We start from the raw sequence: 14,916 nt of genomic DNA, 5'->3' as shown, positions 1-14,916 counted from the left end.
TTCTTGGAATAGCAGAGATGGGCTTACTGATAATACCCTGAATGCTGCCTCCAAGTGGTCCTTGACTTACTACAGTTCATTTAGTGACCGTCCGAAGTTACGGCATCGCTGAAAAAAGGGACTTGTGACCCTTGTTCACACTTACGAGTTTTGCAGCAACCCATTCGGTTGCTTGGCAACAGATTCGCATTTATGACGGTCACATTTTTTGCGACCTTTCGACAGGCAAAGTCAATGGGGAAGCCGGATTCCCTCAACCACTGTGTTACTAATTTAATAATTGAAGTGATTTCACTTAAAAAAAGGTGGCCAGACGAGTCGTAAAATGGGGCAAAACCCACTTCACAAATTTCTCACTTAGCAACATACATTCTGGACCCAGTCGTAAATCAAGGACTACCTGTAATCCCTGAGAATCATCAGCTGCTTAACATCTCCCATAACTTCAAAATGATCAGTGATGATATATAGTTTGATTTCCTACTGAAATAAATAATACGTAGTAATGCATCGGTTCTGCAACCCAACAAGAAAGACACAGACTTCAGAGGATCATTAGAACTGCAGAAAAAATAATTGCTACCAACCTGCCTTCCATTGAGGACCTCTATACTGCACGAATCAAAAAGAGGGCTGGGAAAATATTTACAGACCCCTCACATCCAGGACATAAACTGTTTCAACTCCTACCCTCAAAATGACGCTATAGAGCACTGCACAACAGAACAACTAGACACAAGAACAGTTTTTTTTCCGAAGGCCATCACTCTGCTAAACAAATAATTCCCTCAACACTGTCAAACTATTTACTAAATCTGCACTACTATTAATCTTCTCATCGTTCCCATCACCAATCTCTTTCCACTTATGACTGTATGACTGTAACTTTGTTGCTGGTAATCCTTATGATTTATATTGATATATTGACCATCATTTGTGTTGTAAATGTTGTACCTTGATGAAGGTATCTTTTCTTTTATGTACACTGAGAGCATATGCACCAAGACAAATTCCTTGTGTTTCCAATCACACCTGGCCAATAAAAAAATCTATTCTATTCTATTCTATTCTATCATTGGATAAAAATATTTCCCTTAACTAAAAACCTCCATCCTACATAAACACACTGGAAAGTCATCAAAACCTCTGAAGAACATACAAATGTTATGCAGCTTCTTAGATCTAGTTTTTTCCCACTGATTAGCCATCACTCTGCTAATCAACTAATTCCCACAACACTGTCAAACTATTTACTCGGATTGTACTACTATTATTCTTCTCATCTTTCCTATTTGAATAAATTTGAATAAATTTGAATAAATAAATAAATATTACCTATCTGCTTCTATTTATGGCTATAACCTTATTGCTTGTATCTTTATGATTTATATTGTTTTATTTAGCTTCCTAGTATGATTTCGATTGCTTATTTAGTATCCTATGAATATCGCTAAGTCTTGCATCTTATGATACTTGAGGAATGTATTTTTTATGTACACTGAGAGCTTATGCACTGAAGACAAATTCCTTGTGTGTCCAATCACACTTGGCCAATAAAATTCTATTCTATTCTATTCTATTCTATTCTATTCTATTCTATTCTATTCTATTCTATTCTATTCTATTCTGTTCTGTTCTGTTCTATTCTATTCTATTCTATTCTATTCTATTCTATTCTACTCTACTCTATTCTACTCTACACTTGGTTTTTGGATGAAAATATCAAAAGCTAAACTCAACTTCTCACGAAACTAACTAAATTTAAGTCCAATCCATCTATCCATTATCCCACACACACGGAGTAACTTCCCAATTCTGTCCTGTTAGATGTTAATTCTTAGAAAGGGTTTTGATGGCTTCTCCGTTTTTTGGAAAAGCCAAGCAGGCAGCAATCACCCTCCATCCCGGTCACCATAAAATTTTGCACGGGTAGTCCTCGACTTACGACCACGAATGAGCCCCAAAATGTCTCCTGCTGAGCGAGACCGTTGTCAAATAAGTTTTTTGCCCCATTCTACCAACTTGCTTGCCGCAGCGGTTCAGCGAATCGCTGCCCTTGTTAAATGAAATCTGGCTTCCCCTTTGACTTTGCTTGCCAGATGGTCGCCAAACGGGATCTCACAACTCCGGGATACTGCAACCGTCATAAATACGGAAATATGTCAAAAGTCGGAATTTTTGATCTCGCAACCACGGGGACGCTTCAACAGTCGCAAGTGTGAAAAACAGCCATAAGTCACTTATTTCAGTGCTGTTGTAACTTTGGTCACTAAACGAATGATTGTAAGTCGAGAACTACCAATAGCGATGATTAAAGAGGTTCCGTTTTTAAACCCTGACCTCTCTAAAGTAGTGGCCAAAATTGTGGAAACCTTTTGGGGAAAAGTGTGTTTTCTAAAACTAGCTAATAACACCACTTTTTATTTTTTGGAGTAGTACCATAAAATTATAAATCAATGGAAAGATAATCTAATCAAGAATGTAACGCGATAACTTTTATGAAGGATTTGCTATTAGAATAGCAGTTACAGTATAAAGAAGAAAAGTGGAACACGTAGAAAAAATGAGATGTACAAAAATGATCTCCATAGAAAAAACAAGATATACAAAAATGATTACCGTGTCAGTTAATACTTAGTTGGGTAACCTTTAGCATGAATTACAGCCTTAGAACGTCTTTACATGGAGTGAACCGAGTCTTTTAATTCCGCAGCTGTTATAATATGAAACCAAAATTGAAGGATGGCTTCTATGAATTGGGTTTTATTGCTGGGTCGCTTCTAACTACCAAGTTTCTTTAAGATATCTTAGCCGCCATGGAGCAATATGGATCGACAAGGATAGAGGATAAATAAAACTCCCCTACCGTAACCAGTACTCAACCGTCGCCTCAGGAATCCCACCCTCGTCGCCAGTGCTTCATTCACAGAATGAAGAAGGGAATGGAGGCTTGACGGTTAGCAATAATCCTTTATTAACAACAAACTAACAGCGAGTAAAAATAGGGCAATATTCCCGAACAAACCAACTTCACTCACAGCTGCTACTTATATAGCAGCTATCACCTGTTGGCCAATGAGGCCACTCATTTATAAGCCAATAGGCAATGATTCTCTAGCCTCATACGCTGCAGTGGGCTCCATAGATTTTCAATTGGATGAAGGTCTGGGCTATTCCCAGGCCATTCCAGCAGTGGAATAGGATTATCTTGAAACTCCAAAAAAAAAAAGTGCTGTTATTAGCCATCAAACCTCAAAAATACACTTTTCCCAAAAGGTTTCCACAATTTTGGCCACTACTGTATTCCCCAAAAACGCCTCTACTGGGGCTCCTCGTGGCTCATCATACAAAAGCTTCACAACCAAAAAGTCTACCTACTGGTTTTGTCCTCTTCTTGGCTACCCAAAGTTTGCGAGGCCAAAAAGTCGGACTCTTCCTCCGTCCAGGCCCACATCCCAGTCAGCTTTTCTTCCTCCGGGAGCCCGTGGCTTGCAGTGATGGTCCCTTCTTCAGATCCGGATGGGTTGTGAGACAGCCTGGTCTCCAGGTCCAGAGAGCTACTGGATAGACTCCCCAAGCCTGGGTCCTTCCTAGGAGACTGTTCAGTGGCTAGCAAATCCAGAACGCTTTGGGTTTCTGCTGGGGTAGGACTTCTGCAGACCCCGCGCGGGTTGACCAGGACCAAGCGGTCACCTACTACGGCCGTCTGGGTGGGAGATCCCGGGATGCCTTGGAGATCGCGGGCGATCCCTTGCTGCTCTTGCTTGACCCGGCCAGCTGGGCTCCGGGCTTCTTCGTCCTCCGCAGGGCTGCCCGGCCGGGAGGTCTTCCTCTTCTTCAGGATCAGCGGCTGATGAGAGCGGCTTTTCATGCTGGAGAGCCCAAGGGATCCTCATCGGGAGGCAGAACGGATCCTGCAAAAGAGGCAGCAGCCGATCCTGGTTCAGATCCACGATCTGCGATGGGGGGAAACCGGGGGAGGGGAGGGGGACAAAAGGAAAGTGGGGATCACCCACCGGTCACCCCACGAGATCTATGCCTGGGGGGGGGGGCGTGGGAAGGTGGAGGGGCGGGAGTCACCCAGGGCTTTCCCGGGGAAAGAGCATCGATCCTGGGCTTAGGACGAATGCAACACGGAGCCCACGAAATCCCACCCTACTTCGGCAGGCGGTTCCACAATGGCTCCCGCCGGCCCCGGCTTGCTTGCCTGCCTTTCCTTCCTTCCCTCCCTCCCTCCCCGCCCGGGCGGAGGTTCTTACCGGCCGCCCTTCCAACGGGCTGCGCGGCGAAGCCGGAGCGGCCGGGCGAGCGAGCGAGCGAGCGATGCGGCTCCGCGGGTCGGTTTGAATTTCGCGCCGGCAGGCTCGCTGCGGTCACGTGGGCGGGGCGGCCAATGGCGGGCCGGCCAGGGAGAGAGGGGGCGGGGCGGGCAGGGAGAGAGGGGGCGGGGCCGCCAGGGAGAAGGGGCGGGGCCAGGCTGCCTCCGCTGGACTTTTTCCTTACCGCCGCTGCAGTCGCCGTTCCTCGTTGCTGCGGCGCCGGAGCGGTGGACGCAAAAGCGGAGCCTTCCCGGGCTGGCGCCTCCCAGGACGAGGCGGTGAGATTACAGGGGGGTCCTCAATTTACAACAGAAGGTCCTCACGTTACAACAGTCCATTTAGTGACCGTCCAAAGTTACCATAAGGCTGAGACAAGTGACTTGGGACTGTTTTTTCGCACTTACGACGGTTGCACCATCCCCCACCCCCGCATGGTCCCTTGATCAAGATTCAGACCCTTGGCAACTGCTTCGGATTTATGACGGTAGCAGCGTCCCAAAGTCACGGGAATCCCCTTTTTTTGCAACCTTCCGACGAGCAAGGAAGCCTGATTCACTTAACAACCATGGGACTAACGGTGGTGAGAAAAGGTCGTTAAAGGGGGCAAAACTCCCTTAACTTAATGTTTCACTTAACGTTGGGCTCGGTTGCGGTCGTAAGCCGAGGACTACCTGTGCAGGTACCTCAACTTACGACCACAACTGAACCCAGAATTAGACAAGGCACCCATGCCATTCCAGCTGTCCCCTTTGCAGTCGTTATGTGGAGTATGGGGTGCCTCGGGGTGGGGAAAGCCTTGGGTTGCTGAATGAATGGTCATAAGTTGAGGACTACCTATATAGAGCTGTGGCACGGATGATTACTCAGTCGCGAAGTGTCAGGGAGGGGGATGCCTGTCCTGAACGACGGCTTGTCAGTGCATCTGCCCTGTCTGTCTCTGTCTGTTGTGACTCAGGCCCAAGTAGGTAGTAGGAAACTCAGTCAGTGTAAAAACAAAGAAACTTTATTCGAACAGCTGAGAATTAATTCATTCTCAGCGTAGTTCAACTAAATTAAAGCAAATTCCTCCCAACACACATTCCTCAGTCCTATCACCAACCTTGGTCCAATTAGGCAAACGGCCAAAGGCCTTTCTCGGCAAAAGTTCAGAAGACACCCAATACAAAATAAATGCAAGAAGATGAAGCAATCAATGTTGTTTTCCGGTAAAGAGCCCAAACGCCCTTGCTGGTCTTTTAAGCCTTATGGGAGGGGCCAATCATCTCTTGGCCCTACTCCCGAGTTGTCCTGTCTGCTTGAGCTGCTCTTGCCTTCTGGCAGCTCTTCTCATGCGTGCATTAGGAACAGGTTCCTCCTGTTCCTCTGCCTCACTACTGTCAGCCTCTGGAGGCTCTGTAGTCCACACATCACTCCCCGATGGCCCTGGCCCCACCTCTGCCTCCAACACAGAGCCCTCATCTGGGCCTTCCTCAGCCTCCAGGACTGGCCCATGCTCTTCCTCAGCCTCATCGCCTTTTGTCCCCATGGGAAGGAGAAAAGAGGGGTGGGTTTATGTCCTTGCTTTTGAGAAAGGCATCGTTATCCCAAAAGTGCTTTTCTCTAAAAACCAACTGGACTGTCTGATTTTTCTTTTAGACCTTTCGCTTCTCCTCCAAGGAGCTTCTTCGCTTCTATCGCTTCTTGGATGGGAACCCGAACCCTAAATCGAAATGTCTTCAAGCAAAAATGAAGAAAGTCTAGTTGCCTTTTGAAAAATTACTTTCAGGACAAACCAGGACCTGGATAATGGAGAACGGCCTGGAAACAGCACAGGACCGGCCCGCCGTGCCTCTGCCAGTGAAAATGGGGTACAAGGGAGCGATACGTGGTTCCCCCGGCACCCCGTTTTTAGTTGTGATGGCCTCCTGCAGCCATCATGGGCTGTGTGGGGACTTCTGGGAGGGGAGGGGCAGGATGGGTGGGGCCAGCCAGGAGTGGGATTTGGGGGGAACTGCACAGAATCTTAGCTAGAGGTTCCCCTGAAACCTCCAGCAGTCCACCTCTGAAAACACACACACACACACACGTTCCTGAGGGCTGTTGAAGCAAAACGTGTTTTAGGCTTGCATTCTGCTCCGTTTCCGAACAGCTGTAGATGAGAGAAACCCCACCAAATTCCAAAAGAACTCTCATTTAAAACAGAGACGGCTATTGCAAGAAGGAATTTTATTCTCTAGCACTCAGAACGTTACCTGGTCAGCAGGTAACCAAACACCTGAACATGAATGACCAAGCAGAGAGAGAGAGAGCACCAATAACTTCCCAATTTTATTTTCTGTTTGTATCCTCCCTTCCGTATTCCTTCTGAAACGGACTGGAGATCCTGCGGTGGCCGGAGAGAAGAGCGGCTGCCATTGTGCTGCCAGAGACCCACAACTTCAGGTCACACTGGATCTGCTGTGTGTGTGTGTGTGTGTTGGGGTGGGGTGGGGTGGGGGGGCTTCTTTTTCTCTTTTGTTTTGAGGAGGGGGTGTCAAGATTTTCTTTCAAGGCGTGTTCAGCTTATTTTGGGAGTCACAATCTCTTACGTCCTGCCCAAAAATAATTCCATCGAATTGTCAACAATTGAATATAGGTAGTCCTCGACTTAACAGCAGTTCATTTAGTGACCGAAGTTACAACGCCAATGAAAAAAACGGGACTCGTGACCCGTTTTTCACACGACCGTTGCGGCATCCCCACAATCTTGCGATCAAAAACCGCTTGGCAACTGACTCGTATTTATGACGGTTGCCATATCTCAGGGTTACGTGATCCCCTTTTGCGACCTTCTGGAAAGCAGTGTCCATGGGAGAAGCCAGATTCACTAAACGAACCACGGCAGCGATTGATTCGCTTAACAACTGCGGCAGGAAAGGTCTTCAAACGGGACACCAAACAAACGTCGCACTAAGCAACAGGAATACTGTGCTCAATTGTGGTCCTAAGTCGAGGACTACCTGTAGGAGGTAAAAGGGGAGGTCGTTCCCTAAAATAAATTTAGGAATTGGCAGTATCCCAAGGGCTGTATTAAAAAAAAAAAAAAAGAGCCACGAAATCTTGCAAAAAATATAATACAAGTACATGACTATTTGTTTGCACGCAAGTTTGTTTTTTTGAAAACGAAACGGAAAAAGAAATGGTAAAACTAACAAGATGGTGCCGGTTTTCTCAATTCGGTTGTCCCCCCCCCACTTAAATGTGTCGGGATACAAGGCAGCACAATACCAGGTGCCTGGTAAAAGTGTTATGTATACACAATCCTTTAAAGTAAAGTTGTCCAACTCCTTGGGCGGTCTTGGCAGGGCGAGGAGATGAGCAAAAAAATTCCAAATCCAGAGAGAATGTCCGGGCGGCGAGAGTTTTGCTACTGATAAAGCTCACCCCTCCGAAGGCTGTCAAATCCAGAACCGCACTTCTTTTGGGTCAAAATCCAGAACCGCACTTCTCCTTTTGTGGTTTCGAAGACAGCCGCTCGTTAGCGCATCCTATAGTCATTAGATACGGAGGTTTCGCAAAGCTGCCCTTTAAAATCCAACTCCACCGTGAAGTCCAGGTCACGCTGCAAAGAACATAGAGATCAGATGCTACGAGCGAGAGAAGGTATGCGGGTAAACACTGTACATTGGGTAGATCTGTCATGCCCCTCTTGGAGTCTGCCGGGATTAACTAGACACAAGAACAGTTTTTTCCCGAAGGCCATCACTCTGCTAAACAAATAATTCCATCAACACTGTCAAACTATTTACTGAATCTGCACTACTATTAATCTTCTCATCGTTCCCATCACCAATCACTTTCCACTTACGACTATGACTGTAACTTTGTTGCTGGCAATCCTTATGATTTATATTGATATATTGACCATCAGAACGTATCTTTTCTTTTATGTACACTGAGAGCATATGCACCAAGACAAATTCCTTGTGTGTCCAATCACACTTGCCCAATAAAAAATTCTATTCTATTCTATTCTATTCTATTCTATTCTATTCTATTCTATTCTATTCTATCATTGGATAAAAATATTTCCCTTAACTAAAAACCTCCATCCTACATAAACACACTGGAAAGTCATCAAAACCTCTGAAGAACATACAAATGTTATGCAGCTTCTTAGATCTAGTTTTTTCCCACATGCCATCACTCTGCTAATCAACTAATTCCCACAACACTGTCAAACTATTTACTTAGATTGTACTACTATTATTCTTCTCATCTTTCCTATTACCTATCTGCTTCTATTTATGGCTATAACCTTATTGCTTGTATCTTTACAATTTATATTGTTTTATTTAGTTTCCTAGTATGATTTTGATTGCTTATTCAGTATCCTATGACTATTGCTAAGTCTTGCATCTTAAGATTCTTGAGGAACGTATTTTTTATGAGAGCTTATGCACTGAAGACAAATTCCTTGTGTGTCCAATCACACTTGGCCAATAAAAAATTCTATTCTATTCTATTCTATTTGTGCATTGTGTGAAGGGAGGGAAGGGGGATAGTTACAAAGCAACTTCTTCCTGCAGGTAGTCCTCAACGTATGACCACAATTGAGCCAGTGGTGGGCTCCAAAGTTTTTTACTACCGGTTCTGTGGGTGTGGCTTGGTGGGCGTGGCATGGCATGGCTTGGTGGGCATGGCTTGGTGGGCATGGCAGAGGAAGGATACTGTAAAATCCCCATTCCCTCCCCAATCCAGGAGAAGGTTACTGCAAAATCCCCATTTCCTCCGGATCAGCTGGGACTCGGGAGGCAGAGAATAGATGGGAGAGGGGCCAGTCAGGATTTTTACTACCGGTTCTCTGAACTACTCAAAATTTCCGTTACCGGTTCTCCAGAACTGGTCAGAACCTGCTGAAACCCACCTCTGAATTGAGCCCCAAGTTTCCGTTGCTAAGCTGAGACAGTTCTTAAGTGAGTTTGGGCCCCATTCTACCCCCTTTCTTTCCATGGGATTGTTAAGTGAATCACTGCAGTTTTTAAGTTAGGGACACGGTTGTTAAGTGAATCCGACTTCCCCGTTTTACTTCCCCCGTCAGAAGGTCACAAAAGGGGGATCAAGTGACCCCCGGGGACACTGCGACCGTCATAAATAGGAGCCAGTGGCCAAGCATTTGAATTTTGATCACGTGGCCGTGGGAATGGCGGCGACGGTTGTAATTTAAAAATTATTGCAAGTCACATTTTTCAGTGCCATTGTAACTCTGAATGGTCACTAAACAAATGGTTGTAAGTTGAGGACTACCGGTACAATTTTCAGATGGCTTGTATCCAGTGGTGAAATGTAAAATTTGTTACTACCGGTTCTGTGGGCGTGGCTTGGTGGGGAAGAGGGGTAATGTGACTGGTGGGCGTGGGCAACTTTTTTTTGTTTTTTTATACTTTTAAAAGCATTTTTTCTACAACCTCTTCAGCCGAAGAGGTTGTAAAAAAATGTTTTTAAAAGGCTCGTCTGACGTTCCCAGCTGAGTCACCTGATCGTCAGGGGCTTTTCTTTTAAAAGCATTTTTTTTTTGCCTTTAAAAGAAAAAAAAGCCTCTGACGATCAGGCAACTCAGCTGCGATCATCAGAGCCTTTTAAAAGTATTTTTTTACAACCTCTTCAGCCGAAGAGATTGTTAAAAAAAAAAGCTTTTCAAGAGTTCGGACGATCCCAGCTGAGCCGCTCGATCATCAAAGGTTTTTTTTTTTTTACTTTTAAAAGCATTTTTTCGGCCAAAGAAAAAAATGCTTTTAAAAGTAAAAAAAACAAACAACCTCTGATGATCACGCGGCTCAGCTGGGTGGGGGGGTGGGCAGGGATTTTTGCTACCGGTTCTCCGAACTACCCGCCACCGTTGCTATCGGATCAGGCGATCTGGTCCGAACCGGGAGCATTTCAGCCCTGCTTGTATCCTTAATGGCAGGGGCAGCAAAGAAAAGAAAACATGCCCGTTTCTGGCTTCCGATGCCCATGGGAGGCTGTTTTTGCTCTCCTGGACGCACGAGGAAAGCCTCCAGACCCTGGAGAGGGCGAAAACGCCCCCTACCCACCATGGTGCAGGAGGTCGAGTAGGTCACGCCCACCCAGCATCCGGATAGCGAAACAGTTGCTGAAATTTTTCAATCCCACCCCTGGATGGGAGCCCCCGAACCGAAGCAGTTCACCAAAAAAAAAAAAAAAAAAATCTCCCAACTTGCCATTCAAGAGATTCCTTCCGATTTCAAAACGACACACCGTGCTCCAAAGTTTGATAGAGCGCCCTCGATGCAGCCCTCCAGTCAGACTGTGTGTGCGGTGTGTGTGTGTGTGTGTGTGTGTGAGGGGAACAATTTACAGGGAATTAGAGCAAACTGTATTCGATTGGCAACCTCAGATCAAATCCATGGCTTGCACCAGAGGTGGGTTTCAGCCGGCTCTGACCAGTTCTGCAGAACCGGTAGCGGAAATTTTGAGTCATTCAGAGAACCAGTAAATACCACCTGTCTGGCCCCGCCCCCATCTATTCTCTTCCTCCCGAGTCCCAGCTAATTGGGAGGAAATGGGGATTTTGCAGTAACCTTCCCCTGCCACGCCCACCAAGCCATGCCATGCCATGCTGCGCCCACCAAACCATGCCACGCCCACCAAGCCACGCCCACAGAGCCGGTATTGAAAACCCATCACTGGCCTGCATGGCTCTAAGCTGACCCTCCCCTCGCTGTGATAAAAGACCGAATGTTTTCTGGAGCTGATCCGTGAGCCAGCTGGAGCACTCAAGAGAGCCAAGTTGTTGATATCAAGTCAACAATGTTGTAGGCACAATGGGGGAAAAAAAGCCTTCGCCAACAGAGAGGCTTCTTTTACGCTCGAGGAAAGTCACAAACGTTCCCTTTAGCGAGAACAGATGGTGTCCTGCCACCGGGGCTTCTGGATGGATTTAAATGTTGGTTTCCAGTGACAATTTTTCAGGGTTTGCTCAATTGCCTCAGACGGCTTGCGTTGGCCCGCTGTGCTGATGTTTTCCAGCTTTATGCCAGGTCAGTGAGAGGGAGCTCATGCGTCATCTTGAGTCTTAAAAGGTAAAAGTAAAAGTTCCCCTCGCACGTTATGTGCTAATCGTTCCCGACTCTAGGGGGCAGTGCTCATCTCCGTTTCAAAGTGTCAGTCCATGTGGCCGGCATGACTCAATGCCAAAGGCGCACGGAACGCTGTTCCCTTCCCACCAAAGGTGGTCCCTATTTTTCTACTTGCATTTTTTTTTAAGTACTTTCAAACTGCTAGGTTGGCAGAAGCTGGGACAAGTCACGGGAGCTCACCCTGTTACGCGACGCTGGGGATTCGAACCGCTGAAGTGCCGCCCTTTCGGCCGACAAACTCAGCATCTTAGCCACTAAGCCACCATGTCCCTTCTTGGGTCTTACTGCAAGAGAAAGTCAACCCAGGCTGTCCTTCTCTTATGATCGGTTGCTGTTATTCAGCACTTAAGTTGTGCCTGACTCCCCATATCCAGTGGTGGGATTCACGCGGTTCACACCAGTTCGCGTGAACTATTACTTAAATTACATCCCCCACTCCTGCCCGCTATCAAAGTGGATCCTGGGCGCTGCGCTGCAATGGAGAAATGGGCAACGGAGTGGCCGGCGCGAGGGAAGGAGGAGTCAATCACTGTTGTTTTTAAGTTAGTGACACGGATGTTAAGGGAATCTGGCTTCCCCAATGTCTTGGCTTGTGAGAATTTTGTAAAAGGGGCCTCTGGTGGCTCAGCAGACTACGTCTGTCTGTTATTAACACAGCTGCTTGCAATTACTGCAAGTTCAAGTCCCACCAGGCCCAAGGTTGACTCAGCCTTCCATCCTTTATAAGGTAGGTAAAATGAGGACCCAGATTGTTGGGGGCAATAAAAGTTGACTTTGTGTATAATATACAGATGGATGAAGACTATTGCTTAATATAGTGTAAGCCGACCTGAGTCTTCGGAGAAGGGCGGGATATAAATGCAAATAATAATAATAAAAAAAGGAGCTCGCATGACCTGGGACACTGCGACCATCATAAATATGAACCAGTGGTCAAGCATCAAATGTAAATCACAGGGGGATGCTGCAACAGTCGTCCGTGTGAAAAACGGTCATGCGTCACTTTTTTTCAGTGCCTTGTAACTTTGAACGGTCACTAAATGAACTGCTGTAAGTCGAGAACTACCTGGACTCTAAGATACAGCTAGTCTCACTCGGCATTTGGAAAAGTGGTTTGACCGATTGCTCCTCGCCGAAGTAAGCTTGCGTTGAGTAGATGCATTACAGCAGAGTTCCCCAACTCTTCTTTGCTCAGATCAGGATCTAATTGTTAATCTACTAACTCATTTGACGAAAATGCCTCTTGAACCCTGTCCCTGAAACCAGCTGCCCAACCTGGATGTCAACATTCATATGTGTGTGTGTGTGTGTCGTGTCCCACTCCTCCGCTGACGGCTGGGTCAGGGAAATCCGAATCAGGCTTGCCTCTGCAGCTCTGCCCAAAGTCCTAGCAAAGTCCTCAGAGCAGGCAGGAGACCAGAAAGTGACTTCAGCAAGATAAGTTCGACTTTGCCTGACTCAGAGACTGCCAGAAAGCAGATCCTTTATATAGGCCATGGGGTGTGGCTCCATGACTCAGCACTCATTAAGGCCTGCCCCTCCCTTCCTTCTGTTGCCTCCGCCTATCCAATCTTCTGATGCGAGGGTCACTCCAATCAGCTGTTGGTAATAAACCCTCCTCAGGCTCACATGCTGTGGAGGAGGGGGAGGGGTCTAGCTGCTCCGTTTGCCTGGGCATGGAGCCAGGGCTGGGACCGGAGGTGCCCCTCCTCTGCAGCCTGCTTGGGCATGGAGCCAGGGCTGGGACCGGGAGGTGCCCCCTCCTCTGCAGCTTGTCTGGGCATGGAGCCAGGACTGGGGCCGGGAGGCATACATTCCTCCGTGTTCGGGAGCAGATAAGCAGACCCCGGCTGCGGTGAGAGCGGACAAGACACAACAGTGTGTATATAAAGGTAAAGGTTCCCCTCGCACATACATGCTACTCGTTCCCGATTCTAGGAGGCAGTGCTCATCTCCGTTTGAAAGCCAAAAAGCCAACGCTGTCCGAAGATGTCGCCATGGTCATGTGGCCGGCATGACTCAATGCCAAAGGCGCACGGAATGCTGTTACCTTCCCACCAAAGGTGGTCCCTATTTTCCTACTTGCATTTTTTTTACCTGCTTTCAAACTGCTAGGTTGGCAGAAGCTGGGACAAGTAACGGGAGCTCACCCCATTAAGCGGCACTAGGGATTCAAACCCTGAACTGGCGACCTTTCAGTCGACAAACTCAGCATCTTAGTCACTGAGCCACCACGTCCCTCGTATAGGTTTATGTATATACCAACCTAACTTACCTCATTTTTTTCATTTGGTTTCATGGAAATTGTTCCATAGATTTCTTCCCCTCTTCGGACGGTTAGATAATCCTCCAGGTAAAATACAGTTTGCTTCCAGTGAGTGTAAGGCGCGTCGGGAGCTACAAAACATAAAAGAAAAAGATATATTTGGTTCCTTTTAGAAACTGCCTTTGTTTACCTGCAGATTTTACCTGAGAAGGTAGTTCTGCGAAGCGGCGCTCAGAGATAGGATTAATTTCAGTGATTAATTCAGTAGGTAGGTAGGTCTTGGCATTTTCGGGTCTTTTCCCGTGTAAGGTTGAGAGTATCTTAGCGACGTTTCAACGAGGTCTCACTCATCATCTTCAAGCTTCGAGAAGCACGAAGCCGAAGACACCAGCCTGAAGATGATGAGTGAGACCTCGTCGAAACGTCGCCAAGATACACTCAACCTTACATGGGAAAAGACCCGAAAATGCCAAGACCTACCTACCTACCTACATACATACATACATACATTGTTGTTGTTGTTAGTTGCGAAGTCATGTCCGACCCATCGCGACCCCATGGACGACGTTCCTCCAGGCCTTCCTGTCCTCTATCATCCTCTGGAGTCCATTTAAGCTCACGCCGACTGCTTCATCCAGCCACCTCGTTCTCTGTCGTCCCCTTCTTCTTTTGCCCTCCATCATTCCCAGCATGAGGCCCTTCTCCAGTGAGTCCTTCTTTCTCATTAGGTGGCCAAAGTATTTCAGTTTCCTCTTCAGGATCTGGCCTTCTAAAGAGCAATTAGGGTTGATCTCCTCTAGAACTGACTTGTTTGTTCTCCTTGCAGTCCAAGGGACTCGCAGGAGTCTTCTCCAGCACCAGAGTTCAAAGGCCTCAATTCTTTGGCGCTCAGACTTTCTTATGGTCCAACCTTCACAGCCATACATTGCAACTGGGAAAACCAGACCCTTGACTATACACACTTTTGTTGGCAGGGTGATGTCTCTGCTTTTTAGTACGCTGTCTAGATTTGCCATAGCTTTCCTCCCCAGGAGCAAGCGTCTTTTAATTTCTTGGCTGCAGTCCCCATCTGTGGTGATCTTGGAGCCCAGGAAAAATAAAATCTGTCACTACTGTTAAGTTCGGGAAGTAACGAGGCTGGAGACCAGGGTAGTGACAACAGCTCTTTAATATATGGTGAACCCAGCAACCAGGCTGGGGAAAAACCTCTCCT

The 14,916-nt window shown here is 46.9% G+C and overlaps 2 protein-coding genes across 2 annotated transcripts in view; both read right to left on the bottom strand.

Moving 5' to 3' along the window:
• FOXM1 (forkhead box M1) overlaps positions 1-3,919 on the bottom strand; it is a 32,827-nt gene extending 28,908 nt beyond the window's left edge. Inside the window, exon 1 of the mRNA XM_058190529.1 lies at positions 3,379-3,919. Coding sequence (XP_058046512.1) covers positions 3,379-3,871 — 493 coding nt within the window. The 5' untranslated portion in view covers positions 3,872-3,919. The remainder of the gene's footprint in view (positions 1-3,378) is intronic.
• A 3,629-nt stretch (positions 3,920-7,548) lies between these two features.
• The window catches only part of PRMT8 (protein arginine methyltransferase 8), a 57,399-nt gene continuing 50,031 nt past the window's right edge, over positions 7,549-14,916 (bottom strand). Inside the window, exons 8-9 of the mRNA XM_058189587.1 lie at positions 13,713-13,834; positions 7,549-7,899 (exon numbers count right to left, since the gene is read on the bottom strand). Of these exons, the coding sequence (XP_058045570.1) occupies positions 7,816-7,899; positions 13,713-13,834 (206 nt within the window). The 3' untranslated portion in view covers positions 7,549-7,815. The remainder of the gene's footprint in view (positions 7,900-13,712; positions 13,835-14,916) is intronic.

Source organism: Ahaetulla prasina, chromosome 7 (assembly GCF_028640845.1).
Source record: "Ahaetulla prasina isolate Xishuangbanna chromosome 7, ASM2864084v1, whole genome shotgun sequence".
Taxonomy (NCBI): Eukaryota; Metazoa; Chordata; class Lepidosauria; order Squamata; family Colubridae; genus Ahaetulla; species Ahaetulla prasina.
The sequence above is the reverse complement of the archived record's forward strand: the minus strand, read 5'-3'. Positions and strand labels throughout refer to the sequence as shown.